General features: G+C 44.4%; 1 protein-coding gene across 9 annotated transcripts in view; it reads right to left on the reverse strand.

Annotated features, from left to right (window-relative positions):
- Window positions 1-27,491, reverse strand: part of KRCC1 (lysine rich coiled-coil 1) — a 520,596-nt gene that overhangs the window by 276,431 nt on the left and 216,674 nt on the right. For all 9 annotated transcript variants that reach the window (XM_069632191.1, XM_069632194.1, XM_069632195.1 and 6 more), the window contains exon 2: window positions 9,201-9,307. In XM_069632191.1, the coding sequence (XP_069488292.1) occupies window positions 9,201-9,307 (107 nt within the window). The remainder of the gene's footprint in view (window positions 1-9,200; window positions 9,308-27,491) is intronic.

Raw genomic sequence — 27,491 nt, forward strand, 5'->3', positions numbered from 1 at the left:
CTGGCTGTTCCTCTGAAACCATTCTTCCTCCCCGTCTTCCAGCGCTACCTGTGGTGCCCCCCAGGGCTCCATTCTTTCTCCTTGGCTCTTTAACATATAACTTTCTCTGCTGGCACGACTCATTTCCTCCTTCTCCCCCAACTTCCAGTGCTACGCTGATGATACACAACTTTTCTTCAAACTTCCCACTGACCCTTCATCCCGGACTGCCTTTCTGCCATCCAGGCCTGGTGCACTTCCAATGACCTCTTCCTCAATGCCAGCAAAACAGGGATTCTCCCAATTGGGTCCCCTGCACCATATTTCTTCCCTGCACTCTGGCCTTCCTCCAAGCTCCCCCCCATCTGTAGTTAGGAATCTCAGGGTCATCTGCAATCCCTCCCTTTCCTTCATCCCTCATATTCAGGACATTGTCAAGAAGTCCCACTTTCAGTTCGTCCTTCTCAAAGGGACTCTACCCTTCCTCACCTTCCCCCCACTCTCTTAATGTTAGCTGTGCTCTGGTTCTCTCCAGGCTAGACTACTGCAATAGCCTCCTCAATCTTTCTTCCTCCACCCTGTGACCCCTCCATCTAACCCAGAATAGGGCAGCAAGACTTATCGTTGGCCTCAAGCCCAGGGACCACATCTCTCCTGAACAACAAAGCCTTCACTGGCTCCTGTTCTCAGCACGGATTAAACTCAAATCCCTGTGCATCATACACAAGGCTATCTGGGGCCCGGGACCACTCTATCGTCAATGCTTCCTGACCAAATACTCTCCTAGACTCCTCCGTTCCTCTGGAACCAACTTTCTGCGTGTTAAGTGCTTTGCTATACAGCGAGCTGGTGGGCGATCACTTTCCTCGGCTGGCTCCCTCCTGTGGAACAGCCTCCCTTCTCCCTCTGCGTCTTGAGCAAGACCTTCTTAAGTTCCAAAAAAGACTAAGACCTTTCTCTTTAAATCTTCCTTCTCCTCCTTTCTTCCCTACTAATCTTACATCAGCGTGACTGATGTGCAGGGAACTTATGTGTCCTCGGGACCTTCACCCCTCACATCTCTCAACCCAGCCACTGTATTTCTACTACACTTACTTGGGCTCACCCTACCCATGGGTGGTTGCACTTACGTTCTTCTCTTCTTAGCACTTACCCTGAGCACTTCTCCATGAGCATCATAGCACCTTACTCCTCGCCCCCTGCACTTGCACGTTCTGAACACTCACAAGGCATACTAGGCTCGTCTCCCCTGCCTTTTAGTCTCATTACTTGTTTGCAATATCAATGCAATTATTTATCCTTGCTGTAATTCGTTGTCTACCTTCCCCTTTCCCCACCCGGTCTGCCCTGTGGGCGCTTTGAAACATTTTGCTAATTGTATAAGCGCCTAATAAGTGACCAACAAATAAATAAATAAATCTCAGTTTATATGAGACTATGGGCCTCATTACGAGTATGGAGGTAGCCATGCCGCTTTTAGCGGCATGGCTACCCCCACACCGGGTACCAGGTCCGGGTTCCGCACAAGGGGACTTACCGGGCCATTCCGAGCTTGGACAGCCCAGTAAATCCCTTTGGCGGGACCCAGACCCGGTGCATCCCCATTCCCATTGAGCCCCCATAGGGCTCAATGGGAATGGGGAGGACGCCAACAACGGGCCTGTTCATGACGGGCCCGTTGTTAGCATCCTGGTCTGCTAGCGGGTCCCGCTAAGGACGCCTGGTCCGAACCAGGTGTTCCTTAGCGGGGCCCACTGCAGACCTCGTAATAGGGCGGCCCAGAATGTACGGTGCCGGTCCCTTACCGGCACCGTTCATTTCGCGGCTGCCTAGGTCGTAATGAGGCCCTATATCTTTGATGTTATTTTCAGCTTAGATTCTTTTTTCTTTTGGTGATGAGAGATCCTTCTACTAGCGAGCAAACGTTTTTAACTGCCTGTTTCTTGAAATGTGTGACAAGTATCTTTTCCTTGATTCAGTTGGAAAAATGGCAAAGTGCTTTGTGGTATGACAGCCCAGAGTTTACCTTGGTATGGTTAATGCTGAAACCATTAAAGCCATGGCTTATCAGCCATCTATCAAACCTCTTTTTGTGCGTAAGATATAGATGTTGACGTTTGATTTGCAGATATGTGATCGTTAAGGTCTTTTAATCAGGACCTCAAATGCCAAGGCAGTATAATTGACTTAACCTGGGAACAATATAAAATTGCAAAGAGCAATGTAAGGCAATACTGTAAGAATTGGTTAATTTTACACACAAAATGCAGAATACATTTTTAACAGTGAATTTTGGGGACTGCTCTCTGAGAATCATTATGATCAAACATTATTGCAAACTAATCCTATTTCTGGAAACCTCTGTAGAGGGTATTTCAGAGAACTATATAATCCGCAGACTTGTCTTGGGTCTGTTGACACTTTGGCAATTAATAACTCCTCGTTAGTAGCAAATTGAACATCTGGAACACCATTAAAAACTGAAATGGTCATAAGTTCTGTCCCCAGACAGACTTTCTAACATGGTATTAAAAACAAAGCCACTTTCATGGGCTAACATACTGACAAAGTTACTCATCGTAGTGACTACCTTACCCCTAGTCCATAGTCCACTTTCCTCCATAATTGTGGAACATTCCGTCCTTCGGGACGGGACCAGAGCACTTTAAAGCATCAAAAAAATGTACTTATTTTTTTCCTACATTTATTTTTACGCTGGGCCACCACACGTGACCGAAGCCACGCCTTCTTGATCTCCGCCCGCGAATCGCCCTTCAGTCCTTTTCTATCACCAGATCTAGGACCATTTAGCAACACTAGAGGATAGTTATTAGAGGGGATGGGGGCGTATGGTGTAAAAGGGGACTATGTACTAGGAGCAAGATAGTCACTACGGTGAGTAACATTTGTCATACTCCTACGTTCCGTCCCCTTTACTCCATACTTTTTGGAGATTACCAAGCACTGATCATAGGTATTACGGGTCGATGGAAATGTCCCTTATTGGAACAAATTCTTAAGAACTGCCTGGCCAAATTGGGCATCGGCCCGGGTGCTCAGGTCAAGACAGTAATGTCTGCAAAAAGCCAAAGGGAAGGCCCATCTAGCCGCCTTGGCAATGGGCTCCCAAGGGACGTATTTTTGAAAGGCAACTGCAGCCGCTTTGCCACGGACTAGATGTGCATGTGCCCTTTGGTGGGTGAAGGCCTTGAACCTTGTTGGCCTCGGAAATACATGAAGCTATCCAACGGGAGATGGATGCTTTTTAGGCTGGTTTCCCCTTGGGGTCACCAAACGTAAAGAAGATTTGTGAAGAGCTTTTGAGTTCACTTGTTCTATCGAGGTAGAACTACAGAGCTCGTCTGACGTCCAAGTTGTGTAGGACCTTCTCGGCCTCAGAGACAGGGTTCGGGAAGAAGACTGGTAAAGAAATTGACTGGTTCAAATGGAATTCAGAAACCACTTTAGGAAGGAAGGTTGAGTGCGAATCACAACCTTGTCCTTATGGAAAGTTAGGAACGGATGTTCCACAGAAAGAGCTTGAAGCTCACTTATCCCCCTTGCAGATGTTACCGCAATCAAAAAGCCACCTTCCAAGAAAGGTACTGGAGTTCGGTAGTGGCCATGGGTGCAAAAGTCTTATGACAAAGCGGTGAGGATAACGTTCAGATCCTATTTGGGGGCATGGCGGAAAATATGGAAAAGTCCTGCAAAGTGTCTCTTGATGACTGGATTTGCCAGTGAAAAAGAGCAACTGTCTGTAGACAGTTAATTCGCAATGGCGGACAAATAAGTCCTGCATGATAAGGCATGTATGCCAGAGGCTGCAAGATCAGATACAAAAGACAAAACAGTGTCAATAGAGGCATGCCTGGGATCAAGCTCTTTGGTTAGACACCACTTGCTCCTGTATTGAGCTCTCATAGAGGGCTTTTGTGCCGCTTGAATTATTTGCATGTTGTCCTCAGAGAAGTTGAACTGCGCTAATGATCAGAACTCAGGCACCAGGCCGCCAAGCTGAACGATCGTGGGGAGGGGTACCACAAGTAGTGATTGCGTTGGTGAAGGAGGTCAGGAATCTGCGGCAACCAGCTCGGAGAGGACACTGACAGGTGCTGCAGTTCCAAAAACCAGAACCTGGCTGGCCACCAAGGAGCTATGAAGAGGAGAGTGCAGTTCGACCCACTTCTGAGTTTCCAAAGTGACCGATGAATCAGTGGCAAAGGAGGGAAATCGCAAGCTCTCATGCTGTCCCACGGGATCTCGAGGGCGTCCCCAAGGAAGACACTACGAGCCCGTCCCTGGAAGCATAAAGTGGAAGTTTCCTGTTCAATGATGTCGCAAAGAGGTCCACCTTTGGAGTACCCCATTGCTGGAAGATCTTGGCTCGAACATCAGTGTTCATCTCCCACTCGTAACTCGCCGCAGATTGGCGGCTGAGGGAGTCTGCAGTCACACTGATGTGACCCGGAAAGGGGCACAGCTTGGAGTCAGACATTGTGTTGGATAGCCAATTCCAAATTTGGATAGCAAGGTCCACCAGGAGGGGAGATTTGGTGCCACCCTGTATATTGATGTACAATATCGCTATGGAATTGTCTGTGCGAATTCAAACCATACTGTTGGTGATAGAAAAACTGGCAAGAGCTCCAGGTAATAGATATGTGACTACCTGTCTTGAGGCGTCCACAAATCGTACACCTCGAGGTGACGCAGTGTCGCACCCCACCCCAAAAGGGAGGAGTCTGTAGTAACCGTTACTTGTGGGGAGGGCTCCTGGAAGGAGGTCCCCACTGAAAGGTTGCTGGCAGATGACCACCATTGAAGATCCGCCGTCATGCAGGATGGGACTGGAATTCTCTTGGAATTCGTTTCCCTAGCCTGGGACCAGCAGTTAAGAAGAGCAAGCTGAGTGCGCCTCATTTTCAGGCGTGCAAGAGGTAGAGCCAACACGCAAGAAGCCATGAGGTCCCAGAGTCTCTGGAACCACCAGGCCGACATATGGGAGGACTGCAGGAAGAGAAGTCACGTGGTCGAAAGGACCGCAATCCTGTCCTCCTTCAGGAACACTCTGGTACTGTTGGTATCCCAACGGAAACCCAGAAAGTTCACGTCTTGAGCGACCGTCATCAACGATTTCTGCAAGTTTACTAACAGCCCAAGATGGAACAGGAGCTGAAGGAGTGACTAAAGATTGGCTCTAGTGGCCTGTGGGCAAGGACTGTGCAGGAGCCAATCGTCCATGTACGGATATACATGAACTCCCTGCAGTCTGAGGAATGCTGCGATGACCGACATCTTCGTAAAGACATGCAGTGCCGAGCTAAGACCAAACGGAAGCACAATGAAATAACGAAGCACAATGAAATACTGGAAGTGCTCCGTTCCCACGGAGAACCGCAGATATTTCCGATGCGGACTCCAGATCAGAATATGCATGTATGCATCCTGAAGGTCTACCACGCAGAGCCAATCATCCTTCGGAGAGATGACTTTATCTTGCAGGGCGTAATCATCTTGAATTTCTCTTGGGGTAAAAAGAGATTGAACTTGGAGAGGTCGAGGATAGTGCGCAGGCCAGCCTGGTTGGGTTTGGGCACTGTAAACAGACATGGGTAATAGCCCTCCCCTTGCTCCCTCAAGAGAACAGGTTCCACTGCTCTTCGGTCTAGAAGTTTCTGTACCTCAGCTCTGAGGGAGGGGAACCCAGTCTGCCGGAGAGGAGTATGAGAGGGTGGGGTAAGGGAGAGGGGCAAGCGGAAGCCTGCCCGAGCGAAAGACAAAACCTATAGGTCTTTTGTGATGGTCTGCCACACCTCCAGATGAGACCAAATTCGTTCCCCCACCAGAGTCTTGTGCGACTGATGGAAAATATCATTTAGATGTTTTACTGTTGCTGAAGAGGAGGCTGTTTGGCCAGGGGAAAAACCACTGTCGTTGCGGTTTACGACAGGGGCCGCCAGCTGGAGCTTCAGCGCGGCATGCACAGCGGTCCTGAAAGCCTCTGAAACCAGACAAGGACCTCTTTTGAGACCCTGACTTCTGAGTATAAGGTGCCTTTGCTGGTGTTTTCACAAGGGCCAACAACTACTTGGCAGTTTGAGTGCTTGCCTTGCTCTTCGTGAGTTCCTCTTCCGTGGAGGAGTAGAACAGTTCTTTACCCTCGAAGGGTAGATCAAGCACCTTGTCCTGAACTTCCTTCGAAAACTTTGTAGCATGCAGCCATGTTTGGCGGGAGATGTCTACTCCGACCATAAGGCCCCGAGCGGAAGTGTCTACGTGATGGGCCGCAGCCTCAAGTAGATCCTGCGCCAGAACCCTGGCATCAGATAAGCCGCCCTTGAAGTCTTCAAACCTATCAGGTGGAATACATTCCTGAAACTCAGTGAGCTCCTTTCACAGTTTGACATTAGTAGCCGCCAGGATAAGCTCAGTATTATCCTGACGCAGCTGAAAAGTCGAAATGGAAAAAAACTTTTTCCCAATGGCGTCAAGAAGCTTGTCCTCTCTTTAGAAAGGATCCGAGATGCTGCAGTGGAGGATGTAGAGGCCGGCTTCGATTGGAATGTAGCTGCTGCCACCACCGTCGAAGAGGGGAGCGGGCATGCCGACAAGGATATGACCTCAGACGCTTGTAGCAAGCGTCAAATTTCTTGTTTAGGTGCTGCCTGGAATGAGGTTTTTCCCACACCTTATAGGCCTTGGGCAGGACGTCCTTCTGAAGGAATAGGACAGTGCGTTCCTGTGTCTAAAGAGTGAAGGCTCCAGAAAGTACCCCTTCTTGTGGAGGTGGGGGCTTGGGTATTGGGATGTGTAGCAATGCCATCATATCCAGCACCCGCTCGTGAAAAGCTGCAATAGAGCGTGGCATTGCTGTCCTGTTCCTCAACCAACGAGGCGGCAGCCGATGTCTGATCCGCCGCACGCGTTTGACAAAGCAACCAGAGTCTTCTCCACAGGGGAAAGTGGAGGCAGAGGAAGCAGTGGAGGTGGCCCCGCATGGAGAGGTGGAGGAGGTGGCACTACTGGAGCCTGCATAGGGATTGCTGTAGCAGGTGCCGGTTCAGGCGCCTTAGGATACATTTCCTTAAATAAATACTTAAAGTACCCCTTCATGGGATGAAACTTGCTAAAAATGCATCCTCAGACGAAGGTCTATGTGCTGATGTGGGCAGAGGCCACTCAGAAGGAGCATACCCCAAGGATCGCAAAGAGGATGGTTTAACCAAGTAGATCAAAGGCGTGGACGAATTACAAGCACACCAATCGATTAGAGGGCGGAACGGGTTCTTATTATCCACAAAGTGCAGAAATGGCTGCTCTAGCCCAAAAACAGGCCCCTCTGCACCAGCCGTGGTAAAAGTTGGTGTAAGAGAGGTGGTCAAAATGGCCGCTGTGGACTGCGGGGGTTGGACCGCCATTTCAGCAATGCCTGTGGCGAAATGCGTCACGGGTGTAAATGTGGCCGTAGTCGCCACAGGGGAGACAAGGGCCTTATGTTCCATTTTAGCCTTGAGACAAGGAACTTCGGCAGAGCCGGTGCTAACAGATCTAGAGTGTTTCTGAGACACCTTAGAGACTGCTGATGAATTAGCCCCAAGCTAAGGAACCTCGGCTGAGCCGGTACTCAGAGACTTAAGGTGTTTAGCTGGCTTCTTTGCCCCCTCAACATGATCAGTTCTACCACAGGTCTGAGTGTGAAAAGGCTTCGAGTCACCCCCTGAAGTGAAAACCCTCGAAAGGGGGCCACTCAATCCAACCCTGGCACGTTTAGTCACCTTGAGAGGGACCTCGAGCCGAGACTCAATACACTTAGTTCCCGATGTGGAAACCTCTAGGCTGATCCCGGTGACAACAGCCCTAGAAATACGGAGCATAGCTTTAGCCCCCAAAAGGGGAACCATGGCAGAAGGTCCAGTTTTGGCAGCCCCGTTGCAGGAGTCCTTGAAGGAAACTCCGGAGAGCCGGTTAGCTCCCCTTCGGGGCACCTCAGGGAGAGCCCTGGTAATAGAGCCAATTGAGCCCCTCCACGACCCAGAAGACCCCGGGAAGGAGTCCCCTGGCTGGGGTGCCCTAAAAGGGAAGAAACTTTCCGACCGTTTCCTTTTTCTTCAATGAACTGCTGTAAATGTGGTGGAGGAACGCATTGAAACACCTCCTCCCATCTGGCAAGCTGACGCTGGAGAACCCGGACAGAGAGGGAGTTGCAGTAGAAGCACGAGTGCCAAGGGTGTTCCGGGCCTAAGCAAACCAAGCAAGGAGAGTGGGAAACTGACCTTGCGAAACAACGTTCGCAAGATGAACAGGACACAAATCCCAGACACTCCGGCATAGACGGAGGAAAAGATGACCGTGGAACCGGAGCAGGAATGAAGGACAAGGGAAAATAAAGAAAAATATTCCCTGTGATGCAAGTGCATCCGTTTCCGACCGTGTGGAGCAAATGACTGAAAGGCAGAGCTTCGGTCACGTGAGTTGGCACCATGTAAAAACAAAAAGGAGGACAACAAATATGATTTTTTGAGGCTTTACAGTGATCCGGTCCCGCCCCGAAGGACGGAATTTCCCACAAGTATGGAGGATAAGGGCAGGAACGTAGAAGTATGTCCATTTTGTATACCAATATCAACTGAACTGCTCCGTTAGCAAATACACAGACAGTATCTCAAATTACTCAAAAGCGTTTGTAGGAAAGCACCAATTAATTATCACCCAACTGCGTTACTTGATGTTACAAGTACTTTGTTGCTTACATAAAAGGATTTGGACAAAAATTATCCAAACGAACAATATAGGGCACCAATATCAAACAGGCTTCAAAAAGGGCCTGAATAATTCAGGTGTGTTCAAATATAAAATGATTATACATAATGTATCGCTTGCTACCACACTCTTGGTAACGTGGTAAAATAAAAGGTCTGAATAATTATTACCAGGTACATAAACAACCATTTATATAAAGCCTATTCAATATTGAATTGCATCTGATAAGAACAGGTTTTATAACACAATTCAATGATACTTATCTGATAAATTCAGACAAAAAGTACCGCTTTCGGCCAGTCAAAGGTTTGCGCGTTGAACGTTCATGGAGGATTTAAACTTCTACAGAAAGTACATTAGGTTAGATTTCTTTTTCTTCAAATAAAAACAGACGTAAGTCTAATGATTGTTCACTGCACAAGTAATAAATACTTTTACTATAAACCCAAAGATATTACCTCATAATGTGAAATTCGCTGAGACTCAAACAGTAGCACAGCCCCACAAACGTTGCAGAATGTGTCTGTGAATAGGTCCTTACGCGTCCTTTCATAGTATCTAGAACCTATAAATACAAATATACAAAGTTAAAAATAATTACACAATTACAAAGAATTTTGTTCTCAATTAACAAACTAATAACTGTCAGGCATATTGACAAAAGCTCGGGACCTAGTCTGGGCATCATCATCATCATCATCCCATTCAGGGTGAACGGTTAATCATATCTCATCATTTTACCCAATTAAACATTAAAAATATAATCACAATTAGAAATGTGATTAAGACGCAATTTTATGGGAAATAGAAGGTAAACGTTCATACACTTTCTTAATTTTGCGAACTTTAAAGTACAGAAAATAAAAAGGTTACAGCAATGGATAAGCTGAAGACACAAATATTATGATGCAGCCATCACTTTCCCACATTAGTGTCTTTCCCTCCACTGCATCCTCTTGAATGCTCAAGTTCATAATCGCACTTTAAAGTCCTATGTTTAGTCGTAGCACTATGTAGTTGGCCCAGATTTCCTTAAGCATATGTTAATTTCAACTATTCAGTTACTCTGTTCAGCGTGGGTAGTTTCGACCTCTCATCTAGTCATTCTAAGATGAGTGAACATCTACCTCTTTTCAGTGATGCCAAAAGGCATTCAGTCCACACAGCCTCTTGTAGCCATAGTATTTCCAATGTTGTTAAGGCTAGACTTTCCAGTGTGTGCCTTATCAGAATCGGCAATATATTCTATATGATATCTCAGCCCATTAGAACTTCCTTAAGGTAGTAAAATCCATCAAGGTAAGCATGTAGTTTCCAGTTGTCGATTCACATTCACATTTCGACCAGAGATCGACCAGAGATCTGTATACCCACGGTTTAGCCTTTTTTTTCTTTTTTGGAGTCCAATGTGATATATGTCCTCCTGGGACAATTTCTTCAATGATAGATATTGTCTCTTCTGCTTCCCCCATTGGAAGCAGTCCAGGCTGAGCTGTTGTAATGCAGAGTATATCTGATTCAATCAGGACATAGTGATGCAGTCTTCACTTGTGCAACCATGTATTGGTATTGTATAGAATTTCATTGCATTCGTCACATGCTAATTCCGAAGGACTGGACAGAGGCTCTTGTGTCTGGGCTCAGATTTTAGATGCATGTACTTGACTACATAACTTTAGAATGATCAGCAGAAGAGAAAAGTTAAGCATTTTTTTTATATGTCACTAAGGTGTCTATCCTTGTGTAACTCCTCCAGGAGCTTATTCCACAATGTGGGGCCTATGATTGAAAAGCGTCCGCCACCCCTTGATAAATAACGGGAGCGGGGAGTTACCAAAAGGTTGCTATACTTTGATCTTAAGCATCTTCCAGGCCAGTACCATATTAATAGCACAGTCAAGTAAGGGGGAACCATGTCGAGCCTGCACCTGAAAACCGAACAGAGGATTTTAAATTGTATGCTCTGCTAGATTAGGAGCAAGCAAAGCTCTCGCCGAAATGGGGTGATGGATGTGGCTTTTGGTAACTGGAAAATGAGGCATACTGCTGCATTCTGGATCTTTTGCAGCCTTAGTATTTGATATTTTGGTACGCCCGCATAGAGGGCACATCCATAATCAATATAGGAATTAATGAGGGCTCCAGTAACCGAGCACCAATTATCTTCAGAGATGAAGGGCAGGACTCTTCTCAGCAATCGAAGAAGCAAGAATGCATTCTGGAGACTTCACTGATCTGAAAAGAGAAGGAAGAATCTTGATGTCTCACCTTTGTTTTGTAATAGGTTGGAAGCCCAAAAAGTTATGGTGGCCTGGGTGTACAGAGAGGCCTATTTAGCTGTGAATTAAGAACATATTTGAGCTTTGCATCATCTCAAAAAGCCCAAATCACTACTGTCTTAAATAGTGCAACTCTCACTTTGCTGCAGTGCATGCACAGTCCTAGGCTGTGTAAATGATACCATGTTATCTCTATGTGTTAATATCACAAAGGGACATTGGTTTATCCACTGCGTATGACCAATACTTCAAATCTTTCCCAGTCTAGAGTCTTTTAGGAAAACAAATCTAATTGTTTTCAATTCTCACAAGTGAGAGATCTCAGTCAACTGTTCACTTTTAGATCTTTATTAAATTTCTCTTTGTGATTGGTAAACTCCTGCCAACACGTGTTTCGACATTTCAGAACTTGGGTCCTCCTCAGGGCCGATTTATCACCTCTTTAACATTTACATTGAAGTACAACGGTCCACATATAACATTCCATAATTCCAATACATGTTTATACAAACATGCAAAATTAAAAGATTGGATTTTTTGGGATATTATAAATAAGGCACGACACGTGAATCAGGACAGGTTCGATACCAGGGTGTTAGGGTAACATTATCAGACGTTAACATAGAAGGATAAAACAAACACAATACTTTAGGTTATATCTCTACACCTATTCCTGTCTATTTCGTAGATATTCCATCTCTTTTCCATATTTGGACAATACAACACTGTCATGTGTGATACCTTCTTTATAGATGTATATCAGATTAGTGTCAAGGTTAAGGATTTCATTTGGGTCACAATGGAACACCCTTTTTTTAAATGAGTTCTTATCCACCACATCCATATGTCTTCCACGTAATCATAAACCACTCCCTTGAAAACCTCACCACATGAGTACTATGCATCGATTGTGAAACTACACGTTAGTTATCCCCATGGACTAACATTCTAAAAGTGGTCCCTTACCTTCAATTTGTATTATTATTACACTATACTTGAGGACAAGTATCCAACATCTCACAGAGTATCTATACTAAAGAATATATCAGAGTCAGTGTCTAGCCAAACAACTTTGTATGTTTGGCCACTATTTGGGATTTCCATCCCCTTACCTTCCTAACCTAATGATTCATTAGGTCCTTTGGATATTTTCAATCTTGCTCTTTCAATTGATGATGTGTTTCCTAAAGAAAACCACCAACATAAATAGTCCTTTAACTCTAATTATTGTATTCACAATCTGGATTGCTGAGTCCTTTATTTCATTGTAGAGAGGAGGTCCCTCTAAATTCACTTCCTAGCTTCCAATAATCAAAGGATCCATAGTCCCTTCAGTTAAACCAAAAACTGCAGGCATTAAAAAAATCCTCACACATACATTAATCTGGACTGCTGAGTTCTTCATATAATTATAAGGCCCTCTAATTCGCCCACAATGACTCCTTAATTCCAATAATCAAGGGATCCATGGTCCCTTCATCTAAAAATTAGAGGCATTAAATGAAGCCTCACACATGTATAAGATCTAGCACCTACCTATAGAACTGTCAGGCTGACTGCAGTGATCTGCTACGCTCAACTGACCCGGAGCAGACCACGATTTTAAATAGGACACCTTAGGTCATGCGCAGGGGTGCTGTGCAATTGCACCTCCACTAGAACACTAGTCTCCATCAAATCGGTTGACAGAGCATGTGTAATGGGAAGACACTAATTCCCTGTGCATGCTCAGTCTGACACAGAGAAAGACACTACTCCCCCACGTGTCTATCTCAATGTAAAAGGCTTATCACTCTGCTCTTCTGGTAGCTAACGATCATGCAGCTAAAAATAATAAGTGTCTCTTGATGTATACTTGAAAAACAAATTAACTCTACAAAACTCTACAATATTAAACTTGATCAGACTTGCAAATGGTGCGGATGACCTATAGACTAATTTAGGCACATGCTCACACTGTCATTGCAATTAACATTAGAATTTTGGAAATCTCAGATTATCAAGCATAGATGGCTGAGCCTTTTACGCTTTCTCCCTTTGCTTGCGGATAACATCTCCATAGACTGTGTTCTCCCCATTAACTCTTATGACCCTACTTGAATGACACATGGATGAATGGGACAAGGCACATAGAGATTAGTTTGACCCTTGTGCCTGAATGCGAGAGTTTTGCTGAACTATTATGGTAAGTCTCCTTTTCAAACTGTTATAAGAAGACTCGCATTTCATGATCTGAGTTCAGACTAGTCAAAACTGTCCTATGCTTACATATCAATTTAGCTTCCAATTTACATAGTTCTAGCTGCTTATCACCTCTTCTTGGGTTTTTAGAAACAGTTTTAAGACCCATAAATAGGATCCCGGAGTTGTTATACATTTGGTGCATAATTTTCTAATATGTAGCCAATGGTAGCATAACATCTTCTCTTTGGATAGTATTTACATGTTCTCTTATTATAAATCTCAGTTCCCTGATGGTACTACCTATGTAAATCAAACCACACACACAAACAATAGCATACAAGACATATTTGGTTTTGCAGTTAATACATTTAGAAATGTTCACCTCTTCATTGATGTTAATCCATAGTGACTGACCCTCCTGTGCATATTAGCACATAGAGAAGTGCCCACATTTATGAAACCCTGTTGCATTATCATACAGCCAGATAGGTTCCTTGGTCAGTGGGTATAAAAAGGATGGGCATAGATGTTGTTTCAATGTAGGTACTTTACTATACACAATCCTTGGTTTAGTTCCAAAATATCCCACCAGATCATCATCAAGCATGAGCAACTTCCAATGCTTTCTTGGCATATTGTAAAGTTTGCTGCTATTAGCAGAGTATTGAGTCACCATTGTTACTTGTCCAACATTATCTTCTCTGTCTTTGCCTTTTGGTTGTAACAGGTCTTGCCTCTTTAAATACATACTCTTAGTTCTCGCTCTCACCACACATCATTGCATCCTCTTACTCTAAGGGCCTCATTACACGGTAGGCGGTAAACCATGGCGCTATTAGCGCCATGGTTCATGCTGGTAATTTACCGGTACCGCCTTGGAGGAAAGGGGAATTACCGCACTATTCCAAGGTTGGGAAGGCGGTAATTCCTCCTTCCTCCATTGCCCTTCCCCATTCCCATTTTTGCCCCATAGGGCATAATGGGAATGGGGAAGGCGCTAATTACGGTACCGCAAATTGTGGTACCGTAATTAGCTCCCTGGTCCCTTTGCGGGTTTTATTTTTAACGCCTGCAAAAAGCAGGCATTAAATTCCCCAACCCGCAAAGGGACCTCGTAGTAAGGCGGTAAGGATTTACCGGTACCAGTAAAATACCGGTACCGGTAAACCCTTACCGCCTACTGTGTAATGAGGCCCTAAATCTTTCATCCAAAACGTCACATTCCTGCTTGAATTTATCATCATCTTTGGAATTCCTCCTGGCTCTCGCATACTCTCCTGTGGGTCTGTTTTGTATCACACTTTCATTACAAGTTGTAGCTAGCAATACCGAGTTCACATCTATTGGTTTTCTAAAGGTAATTGACGTAATTTGATTATTATTGACATACAGTGTTGTGTCTAAAAAATCTATTCTTTCAAGACTACAATTACAGGTAAACTGGATCCCCCATCATGTTGCCATTCAAAATCATTCAAATTCTGTTAATTACCAGGCCAGATCAAAAACACGTCATCAATAAATCTTTTCCACATTTTGATTCTATGTCTAAACATGTTGTCAGAGTAGATGTATTCATCTTCGAATAGACCCAAAAATAAATTCGCCAAAGATGGGGAATAATTAGCCCCCATCACCACTCCCGTCAACTGTCTATACATGGATTCGTTAAATAGGAAGATGTTTTCTTCTCAAGGTGAACTCTAACATATCTTTAATCATCAGACTATGTAGTAGATAGGAAGCTGATTTCTTTGCAAAGGTATGTCCAAATGTTTTGAACACAAACTCATGTTGGATAGACATGGACAGTACCTTTTACATGTAATGCTACCAACCATAACTCATTGTTCCATTCAAAGTTCTCTAGAAGTTGTAATAAGTGGATTATATCCCTCAAATGTGGTTGAAGTTTAGGAACTTCTTGAACTAAGATAGCATAAATGATTTTGAAACTTTCTCTGTCACCCATCCTAGCCCACTGACTATTGGTCATCCTTCTGGGATTCGTATGTACTTTTTATGTACCTTTGGTAAGAAGTATATGGTCGGTATTTTAGGGCTTCTTACCCTCAAAAATTGTTTCTCTTCATCTGTCAATAGACCAGATCTCATCCATTTCTCAATGAGATTTGTGGTTTACTTGCCTATTCCTTTAACTTTGTCAAGAGCTATTTTCTCATAACATCCGATTACTTTCAAACGTGTGTCTCCTATCAGCATATAATCCTCTCGATTCATGACCACCACATTACCACCTTTATCAGCTGGTTTAATCACTATGCTAGAATCTGACTTGAGAGATTTCAACGATATTCTTTCTTTCTTGTTTAAGTTATTTCTAAATCCATATCTCTCTCTTTTATCTATAGTCTTGTGAATTTCTTGTACCACTGATCTATGGAAAATATCTATCACATTCTCAGTCCCAAAATTGGGGCAACATTTGGATTCACTCTTCAGCTCTTGCTGTGTTAATGTTTCAGGTTTGATATCTAGATCTTGTACAATTCAGAACTAATTAAAGGAGAGTTCCGGGACTTTTTTTTTATTGTCTCTACGGTTCGGCCATGTGTTTTTAAGCATAACTCGGTAGATCGTAGAAAACTTTCCTATGGACCTTACCCGACTTTTCGTCCATTAACGCACTCGAAATCAGCCGCCATTTTCTGATAATCCTATCATTTCCCCCCATCGCCCTGGCTCACCTGCTTTTGCGGCACTAAATCAAATCCCCCGCCCCTGAGCCTGACATCAGCAGACGCGTACCGCCCATTTCCCAACGCCAAAGCACGTTTCGTGTCAACAATCGCTGCGCCTCAGCTAATGAAGTGTCGCCATGGAAATGGCAGGACGCCTCTTTCCTCAATAAGTATAAACACACCGTTTCACAACACACAGCAGCAGATTTTCGATTCCATTACTCTCGCTGTGTTACTTTGAGTATTCTGTGACTCGTTTCTGTGCTCTGGTCAGCTACATTCGCCGCTTCTAGGCCTTGTGAACACCTGTACCATCTCTGTAAATTATTTTACTTTCTTTACCACACAATGGCTACAATAATGCCGTATATGTACGAGCCCGAGTACACCGAGGAAGAACTACTGGAAAGGCAAGCACGCGAAAACGATGGGGATTCGGACGGCAGTTGGGAGGACCAGTCAACGGATGAAGAGCCTGGACCATGTCGCATGGACGGCGTCTCCACCTGGTGCACGTGCAGTCGGTGCGAGCTAATGCCAACTGAGGAGGAGAACTGCTGCTGCCGTGAAAATTCCGGATGCTTGGCCTACATTTCGGAAAGCGAGCCAAGTCCGCAATGCATCACCGAGCTGCCAGAGTTCAGGGAAGCCTGCCTCTCACGGACCGTGTTGAGGATGATGATGGTGCTTATGCACGAACTTCGCGGCACTGTTCGTCCGCGTAATCCGAGTAACGAGTAAGTATACTCTGGTTGTGATGTCAGTGATGCCACTACTATTTCATGGTCGTCTCCCACATATAAAATTACATCTACATATCATTCGAACGCATGTAAATTGGTTCCATATTGTGCATTTTCTAGATAGAATTTTTTTCAAAGCAGAATGACATTTTTTACCTGAATCGACAGTGATAAGAAAGTTTTGTCATTTTAATACAGTTTGCATCTTTCATTTTCACAGGTGGTACAGGCTGGTGGCCTATCGTTGCTTCACGGGAGGCTCGGACACCGCGTTCGGAGAGTAATACCTGCCTGTGCGGTACTTGCCATTAGACAACATTTCCCCAGCGACAGTGGACAATACCGCGGATTTTCCCTGGATGTGCTGCAACCGGAACTTTACAATGTGTAATGTTTATTATTTATGTTCTATTGAAATTAAGATCTAAAATAAAACCCAACATATATTTTAACAATGGTTGTTTTGATTTTTTAAATGAATCTAGTGTGTCTCCATTGAATAGTCTTCCTGTGCCTTGTCTTGTCACACCACATGTCTCCGGCCAGCATCCTCCCTCACGCTGGCCGCCCACCTTCAATCCACATAACCGTTGAACCCATATGCAGCCAAATACTTACCACACCACTTTGTTCAAGCGTTGGCAATAAAAGGAAGGCCGTTGGATTTTATTGATACAAAACATGGTTATAGGTAAATAATCAATATGGTTGATCATAATAAATCATCCTTTTGGTCACCGGGTACAGAGATGACCCCCTCTGGGCCGTGCCGCCTTGCCACCACAGGCCAGCCTGCTGCTGACTAACTGCCTAGGCATCCAGGGTCTCCAGGGTGAACTGCACCCATATATTCTCCTGGGAGGCTGAGGTATTTATAAACTCACCCCCCTGCCTTCCATGTACTAGATCCTGCAGCCTGCCTCTTACATGCAGTTAGATGGCCTCTCTTTGGTGAGGCCCTGCGGCAAACGAGTCTTGTCTGCACGACCACCGCCCCAATCCACCCCCTGCCCTATCAAAGGCAGTTCGCACCGGGGTACTTGCGCTGGCAAGTGGAGCTGTCAGGGAGCGATAAAGGCCAAGAGGTGCCAAAGACCATGTACACTTGAAAGTGGTCTATAGAGCATGGGTTGTTGTTCCCATGTCTACCTCCAGACCCCGTGTCTCCTGTCAAGCATCCCCCCTCACGCCGGACGCCCCCCTGCAATCCACATAAGTGTGTCTCCATTCACGAGTCTTCATGTGTCTTGTCTGCACGACCACCGCCCCAATCCACCCCCCGCCCTATCAAAGGCAGTTCGCACCGGGGTACTTGCGCTGGCAAGTGGAGCTGTCAGGGAGCGATAAAGGCCAAGAGGTGCCAAACACCATGTACACTTGAAAGTGGTCTATAGAGCATGGGTTGTTGTTCCCATGTCTACCTCCAGACCCCGTGTCTCCTGCCAAGCATCCCCCCTCACGCTGGACGCCCCCCTGCAATCCACATAAGTGTGTCTCCATTCACGAGTCTTCCTGTGTCTTGTCTGCACGACCACCGCCCCAATCCACCCCCCGCCCTATCAAAGGCAGTTCGCACCGGGGTACTTGTGCTGGCAAGTGGAGCTGTCAGGGAGCGATAAAGGCCAAGAGGTGCCAAACACCATGTACACTTGAAAGTGGTCTATAGAGCATGGGTTGTTGTTCCCATGTCTACCTCCAGACCCCGTGTCTCCTGCCAAGCATCCCCCCTCACGCTGGACGCCCCCCTGCAATCCACATAAGTGTGTCTCCATTCACAAGTCTTCCTGTGTCTTGTCTGCACGACCACCGCCCCAATCCACCCCCCGCCCTATCAAAGGCAGTTCGCACCGGGGTACTTGTGCTGGTAAGTGGAGCTGTCAGGGAGCGATAAAGGCCAAGAGGTGCCAAACACCATGTACACTTCAAAGTGGTCTATAGAGCATGGGTTGTTGTTCCCATGTCTACCTCCAGACCCCGTGTCTCCTGCCAAGCATCCCCCCTCACGCTGGACGGCCCCCTGCAAACCGCATAATGCCACGACATATACACGTCATTCATTCACAAACACACCCCTGTTTCGAATTCTTTATAACCCACTTCATATTTCTAATGAGCACTTCTTTGCGCTTTGCTAGTCAACCCGTGAAGGTGCTGGTTATCTGCTCTTCGTCTCTGTGAACTTCCGTGAACACTTCGAGGAAACTCCTCAGTTTGCAACCTGTGAACTGCTCCCTGTTCTACGACAAGAAACTACTCTGATCCCTGCATCTAACTGTTTGTTCGTCAAGGTAAGGCCATGTACCATAATCATTTTGCGTCCAATTTCTTTTCGTTCAAGACAGTACATGCAAGGAACTAGTCACATGTTCTGAGTTTACATTGGTATTCATAGAGAATTGTTGATCTTTACTTTTCAGAACTTTCCACAATGCCTGCCTGTTCCATTGGCGGTTGCCCTTCGAAGACCCATAATAAATCTGAAGGTACTATAATGCATGTTTTCCCTAAGACAATAGATCAGATAAGAGAATGGGTCCGATATTGCGGATATCCACCGTCTGAGCTTGAAAGTAGAGTCCTAGAAGTCTTTGCGGACAAGAGGGGTGATCGATACCGCATCTGCAGCAGGAACTTTAGCTCAGACATGTACTCCACATCATTGCTAATAAAGAAGAACACACCGCGAGCGAGGCAAAAATTGCTCTCAACCGCTATTCCCACTCTATTCGTCCACATCCCTCCACTGGTGAGTCAAGTTTACGTATTTATCTCTCGGCCTTGCGGTAGTGTGTAGCATTAGCTAACAATAATTTCCCCATTTATGTATCCACTCAATATGAAGGCGGAAGATTCTCCATCCGTGTCGTTATTGCAGTCATCAGCCACTTCAAGCGCCTATCGGGTAATCTTACTTGGCTATTCTGCCACTGACTTGTTTTAGGCATGTAAATCAATAGTTTTAATTTATCGTGTAATTATTTTACCTAATGGTACACCCTTGTACTCGTCCTCTAGTCTTTGTTTTCAGTTATAATTATTGTTATCCAAAATAATGCAAGTACTGTCTTTCAGGGAGATGCTGAGGAGTCCAACGTATTGACGACTACCGTTGATGTCACTCAGATGCTCGAGGTACGTTTCCGGACAGTTCCATCGATGGAGATCATCAGATCTTGCATTCTTGTAGCGCGATTGTTACACACAATGTTTCTTTCGTTTTTAGCCATTGATATGTCCTTCTGTCGTCGCCCTCCTATGTGTCTTCTTTTTTCAATATTGTGTTCATTACTAATGAAAGTCCTATGTTTCAGGGAGTCGATGGAGCATTAGTCCAAGAAGAAGGGGGAGCATGCAGTTACGGGTCTGCGCAACAGCTTGCAGAAGTGTGCACCGCAGTTACATCGTCCCTTGATGTTCTTATGCATTTCGAGGTATGGATACTGACAGTTCGATCAAGCGAAATCATATGACGTGATTACATCCGCTATACTTCCTTCTTTATTAACGCAAGTACTATGTTTCAGGGAGATGACGGAGCTTCTTCTACAAGAACATCACCCCTAGTAGTTGATGCAGATCTCTGGGTGGTGACACTTCCAACGATCGAGCAAATCGAATCATATTTACATATCCATTATTTATTTTAGACAACTGATCATTTGTGCAGGTCTATTTAGATGAGCCGTTGACGCCTGCACAAAGTTTATGTTCTTTTTAACAAAATAGAAAACCATACTAATGCAATTACTGTGTTTCAGGGAGTTACTGAAGCATCATCTTCAATAATATCATCAATGGAAGTCTATGAGGAGCCCGAGGTATGGATCTTGACAGTTCCATCTAACTAGATCAACAATGCGTGAATAATTGTCGTTTGAATGTTCTACACAAAGTGTTCATTCGTGTTTTGCTATTGAGATGTACGTGGGTATTGGTCCCCAAGTACATTTTGTGTTTTCGATATTATTATACATACTAATGAAAGTTCTATGTTTCAGGGAGTCGATGGAGCGTCAGTGCGTGATGGATGTGCTTATCATGAAAATATAGTCGTTGCAGCACAAGAGGAAGTGGAGACATGCACACACGAGTCGGAGCAACAGCGTCCTGATGTTGAAGTTCGAGGCAAGAAAGTTTCAAAGAAAAGAAAGCAAAAGAAGGTTAGTGTCCTGGTCACTATATTATGTTGTTTTTCACTGTTATTAGTTCAATACTGTAAGTTGTGTTTAAACTGAACATCCCTTTTCCAATCTGTCCTCTAGTTGCGAGTGGGTGTACGAACTAGATCTACACAGACAATGAAGCGAACGAGAGATGTTGCTTGTCAAACCTTTTGGCAGGGACTTGAGACTGGAGATGCATCGTGCCAATGGGAAGAATATGAAGTGATTGACAACGGAGCTATACCACCACCAGCCATTGATAGTGAATGTCCTCCTAGTAGTTCGGATGCAGTCGGAGATCAATTCACAGAATCCACACACGCAAAAACTAAGACCGCGAGAAAGTTGAAGAAATTGTTTTATTCACCCATCGCCGGAGAAGGAACAGATGTTGCAATGGAAGAGAATGAAGTGGACGACAATGAAACACCATCAATATCACTGAACATAGCGGAAGACGATATCAGAGATTCTACCTTTCATGTGAGTGACATGTCCTCAACGTTACAGGCCGAACCAGCTGGGATGCAGAGTGACAGTATAAGGAAAGAGGCCAAATTCATTGTATTCGATAGTTGTTTGATTGATATTATTATTCGGATGAAATGTGGGCATTCGGTTGGTGGGGAAGTATGTGGGGAGCCATTGATTAATGTGACTCGTGCAATTCGAGGCACTAACCTTAAAATACATGCCACCTGTACAAAATATCATCCTTTCTCATGGTCTGCACAACCCATGCTGGGGCAACTGCCAGCAGGCAATCTACTTTGTGCAGCGGCTGCACTTTTTAGTGGTTCAAGTTTTAAAAAGTTAGAGTCTTTCTTTCAGTTTGTGGGAATCCATTTCATTGCGAAAACTCAGTTCTACAAATACCAAACCGATTATCTATTTCCAGCCATTAGCGAAGCTTGGAGAATGGAAAAAATGTCTATTGATCGTGCATTCGCGGGCAAACGGTTCGGGCTAGCCGGTGATGGACAGTGCGACAGCCCAGGATTTTCAGCCAAGTACTGCACCTACCACTTTCAGGACATGGAAAGTAAGAAAATTGTGAGTTCGGTGGTCGTGCAGGTGTCACAAAGTACATCCTCAGTGGCCATGGAGAAAGTTGGCTTTGTAGCATCATTGCAAGAACTACAATCGCGGGGAATGGTGATCGACCTGATAGCCACGGACAGATACGTTTCAATTGCCAAGACAATGAGAGAAGAGTACAAAAATATAAATCACCAATTTGACGTTTGGCATCTTGCAAAAACAATCAATAAAAAAATGTCAGCTGCAGGTAAAAAAAAAGATATGCAAGGTATTTCACAGTGGTCCAAGTCAATCAGCAACCATCTTTGGTGGAGCTCAAAAACATGTGGAGGGTCGTTGGAAATTCTACTGGAAAAATGGCGGTCAGTAATGCTACACTGTACCAACGTTCACCGTTGGAAAACAAACCAACATTTCCACAATTGTGAACATGGCCATTTGTCCACAGAGGAGGCACGGAAGAAGAAGTGGTTGATTCCTTCATCACCCACTCACAAAGCCATTGAAAAGATTGTATTTGATAAAACTATAACAAGAGATTTGAGGGGACTCACGGAATTCTGCCACACAGGAGATTTGGAGGTGTTCCACAATATGTGCCTAAAGTACAGGCCAAAACGATTGCATTTTGGCATGGAGGGCATGATAAATCGGACTCTTCTAGCGGTCTTGGCACATAACCATAATGTTGGCCGTCAACAAAGTAGGACGACCGGAACTTTAGGGACGCTTCGCTACAATAAGGCCTTCACTAAAAGAAGTAAACAATGGGTGATCAAACCAGTGTTTGAGGATATGCAATATGAGTTTATTGAGAGACTAATTGTTGATGTCCTAGATAGGCACATACATGGAGTTGTGAACGAACCTGTGCAGGGGACAACTGCATTGCCACCCAACATTGCCTCTGTTCCATGTCCACCTAAAGAAGAGCTCATTGAGAAATACACATCACGGTTTAAATGATTGTAATTTGATTGTCTGTTCTCTCGAGTCTCCTCATGTCGCAGGCCCATTGAATATGTGTAGCTATGTATTGTGTAAATAAAAGTGATTGCTCAGTGTACACGCAATGTGTCTATCCAACCTTGTTCATTTGCGCATTAAATTAAACCAAACAGTAATATAAATCATTTTTCAAAAAATATAGAATGTCTCCGTATTTATGGTTCTCTGGGGCTGCAAATGCACGCAGACAAAATGCAAAGATGGAGTGTAAATTTCAAGTCCTGTGAGATGGCCTTACACTGAATGTAGCGAACTAGGAATGTGTGCTCGTTCAAAGTGAAGGTCAGCTGCTTTGATTTTTTGCTCGGGTGCCGGAATGGCCCACGACTCAGTATAAGGTTCTATTGTTATTTGACCTTGACAGGCCGGGACCATCCCGAAAGACTTCTTTTTGGGGGTGTGGTGCAATAACGTAAGAAACGATAATGAATAAAATTTCAGAAACGATAGCCATTTAATGTTCGTTCATTAGAAGAAATAACGTCGGCATAGAAGGAGTGGTATTTCGGGGCTGCCCTACGCACAGACACAATGGAAAATGCAAATATAATGTAAGTAACTCTTTAGATGAGTTTATACCGCAATTTAATTACTATACAGTAGCTTTAAAGACGGGTTAAGTTGTACTTGTTCGTTCAATGTGGCATATTGTTTTGTACCGCGCACTATCTTGAGGAGAACAATCTCCTTTTACGGAAGCACCTCAAAACCTTACTCTTTGCTTCTGCTTTCTCTCTCTCTCTCCCCTGCTACAACTGGTCCACTGTCTGCGACCTCAGTCCTGGGCCCTTCCACTCTCCACCTGCACTGCCTCCCTGTCAACCCCTGCACTGGGGGACTGTCTCAGTATCCTACAGCCCCCCCCTTCCCAGCACTTGTTCTGCACTTACCTTGCACTCGCCACCAGCTGGCCCTATGTATTTATTATCTGCTACTTACCTTGTACTCCACTTCCCCCCTCCCCTTCCCCTTGCACTTTTACCTTCCCCCTACCCCTGCACTTGCGCGATCTGAATGACACCTGGCCTTGTAGGATCGTTGTCTGTCTTCTCCTTGTCCCCCCCCCCCGCCTCGCCACGCCTTGAAACACTTGTGTATAGGCGCGTTGCAAATGCCATATTATATCATATCAGTGACGAAGTGGTCCACCGGCGCTCAGGCGGCTGTGAAAAAGGCGGAGGAGAGGGGGTGGGTTACTGGAAATGACGTATAATACCCAGTTGCACTGTCCTAGCTATGAAATAATTTCCCGACCTAATATATAAAATGAATAATTTTAATAAAGATCTGATGGTGAGACTAATTTCATTTTTTATGTTTTTAAAACAGGTACATCACTCATTATTGTGTGTGTCACGAGTACCAGACACCGGCGGATGGGTTTTTCAACCGCCAGTTGCTTCTCCGCGTGAACAACGTTACCACCCTGACCATTTTATGGGACGATCGCCAAGTACAGGTATGCCCTTACGCGGTACTAACGGCTAGATGCAACATACAGACCGTTGTGGTGGCCTAGTGCCTCGTTGTTGGAACAGCCATGCGATTATCAGTGCGACCGAAGAGCTTATTTTATCGTAAACCAACACCCTGTGTACTGCACACGAACATCGCTTGCCTCAAGACGAACTATTTTGGATCGAGAGCAAAGAAAAATGCAAATCGCTGAATATTCTCTAAACATTTGATGTCCAATAAATGTACTTTGCCAAATGTACAATCTTGCAGTTTGCTTTTAAACCACAGTTTCATATTCCGAATTGTGGCGCTGTATTGTGAGATGATCTAAGACCCTGTGTACAGCAAAGGAACATCGCGTGCCTCAAAACGAACTTTTTGGAACGTGAGCAAATAAAAATGAAAATCGCTGAATATTCTCTAAACATTTGATGTCAAATAAATGTACTTTACCAAATTTACAATCTTGCGTTTTGATTTAAAAGTACAGTTTCATATTCCGAATTGTGGTGCGCTGTGTTGTGAGCTGATCTGTGTTGATTTCCGGGTTCTGTGTGGAGTCGCGTAGAAGACGCCTGGGCGCGTTTGCCTACGCAGCACAGTCACGTCACGGATAGAGGCGGGGAATATGAATGTTTTGATAAAGTCTGTTTCAGGGGCGGGGGATTTGATTTAGTGCCGCAAAAGCAGGTGAGCCAGGGCGATGGGGGGAAATGATAGGATTATCAGAAAATGGCGGCTGATTTCGAGTGCGTTAATGGACGAAAAGTCGGGTAAGGTCCATAGGAAAGTTTTCTACGATCTACCGAGTTATGCTTAAAAACACATGGCCGAACCGTAGGGACAATAAAAAAAAAGTCCCGGAACTCTCCTTTAACCTCTTGATTGTTTTCTAACAGGCTAGTCAAAGTTTGTGTCATAAAAAGAAATGACTGTCAAATCACAGCCTGGTACTTGTCTCACCTTCGGCACATATTGTTTCTGTTGATGATGAAAACATTTTTTGACCTTCAATTTTCTAATGTATTTGCGCGTTAATCCAGTTACTATCAACAGAGGGTGCAAAAAACATGCCTTTATTCAAAAGTGGCAATTCCTCTTCCTTGAACATTCTATTTGACAGATGTAATACAAGATGTACTTGTTTTGTTGTCTGTGAGTCCATGATCCCTCTCTATGTGTTACCTGACATAACAAAATAATGTGGTTTATTTAAGCTTCTTTGTTTAGTGAAATATACATTGGTTGTTATTGATATTCTAGTTATTTCATATTGGTGTGGGGGCAGTTGCTTGAATTTTAATCCTTGAAATACTTGGGCCCGTGCCAGTGCAATACAAATGATGACCACTGTCGGCAATGGTCTTACTGATATTATATCCAGTATGTACAGTGCCAGCTTGTCGGCTGGCATCAGCTACTCTTCCAATTCTGCACACAGAGGTCTCATGTATTTGGCTCTCCAAGGCCATATGCTAATATTTTTAATGGGACTTGGAGTCAGGTGTTCAGGCCTGTCTTAAGTAAACCCAGATCTTCTAAGATGAAAGGAAAAGCTACATAGCACCCCATCGTGAAAGCTGGCAGAAAATCCCAAAATGAGAAAAAGGAAAGAAGTTGAGCAACAGAAAGAAGCCAATATTTTTATCTTTTTTCATACTGAAACTTTGTTCTATTTGGTCAGGAAATTGCATGCTATGCCCATCCAGTCTCTTCACACCAATTGTCAGATATTGCCATCACATGCTTAAACACAAACTACTTATATTATTTCCCCAGGTATTACAGGATGTGCTCTAGTACTCATCAATTGGCAGTAACTACCATCATTAACCAAGTATTGCCTCATATATACAACGATTGCAGGGTTATAGCCTTTATGGTGAGCCAAACATCTGCACAATTAGACAGTTTTTGTCATCCGATCTGCTCTCGCCACTTGCAATAATTTGTACAGGTGCTCACATTGCATTCTAATCATTAGCATTATTTCCGGATATGGGCATTATATGCCCAAGTACTGGCACCTTGTTGGTAATTTCCAACATATGGCCATGTCCTTATACAACATTTTACATGTATTTCTATCTCTAGGCCAGGTTGTCACAGAATATGCCAGGTATTGCCATCAAATGCCTGGTATCCTTTGCAGAAATGTGAGCTAAGCAGGACCCGGGCTAGAACAGTACTGAGTTCCTCTTCTGCTCCTATTTCATGCCAGAAGGAGAGGCAAACTGAGTTCTTTGCCGTCATCGGCAGCCATACAACCCATACTATCTACAAAGGCAGTGTGGGCCTGAGGTCTCAGCAGGTGAGAGCAGGGGCATTAGACTCATCGCACTTTTTGTTAGTCTGCAGTGGGCTAAGCACGTGATATGATAATATATTTTTTATTTCTATTGCGATTGGCTCTTCCCCAGCCCTACTGGCCTCTTAGAGTCCTGGGAAAACTCTCCAATACCCTATAAGGTAACACACTTCCATTTAGGTATATTGGAGGCATTTATAACTTTTGTCTCAGGTGACCTGGGTTCTAATGCCTTCCCCTTGTGTTCCCAATTTTGCAAACCTGAGCAAATTTATTTACACCTGTTCATCCAAGTTCATGTATCTCAAAATTGGAAAAACCTCAAAGTTGGCTAAATATTCTCTGAACATTAAAAATGAATAAATGACATGTAATGGAATCAGAGCTTTAGCTTGTTGGAAGAATTAGTTACTCACTTACAACTGTAGTCCTCTAAAGGTGGTATCTTACATTGAATCACACGCTTGAATAAGTCCTCGTTGTAAGGCTTGGAATATTCGGTACATATAGTTGCCTTAGCAGTAATACAGAATGACACATATATAGTTAACTTTTAGACTAGCCATCCCATCTTGGTCCCTTCAACCTTAAGAGGGTAAGACGTAGTCTCCTCCCCAGGCAGCCATCTTCAGATTCAAATAGCAGTGATGTAGCACGAGAATTGAACCTTTTGCATGCAACTATGAAACCTACCAACTCAGGAGAACTACAGTTACCCAATTCTTATCCAGCATTGAACGTTTCGTAGATTCACATATCTGAATTGCGTAGCAAGCAGTATAATCATAACATGCTATATCAGAATCACAACTGCGACTCTATAGTTAAAGGTTAGATCAAACTTTACATAAGAAAATGCTAAA

The sequence above is a fragment of the Ambystoma mexicanum genome, chromosome 6q (assembly GCF_040938575.1).
Source record: "Ambystoma mexicanum isolate Mex_15411 chromosome 6q, UKY_AmexF1_1, whole genome shotgun sequence".
Taxonomy (NCBI): Eukaryota; Metazoa; Chordata; class Amphibia; order Caudata; family Ambystomatidae; genus Ambystoma; species Ambystoma mexicanum.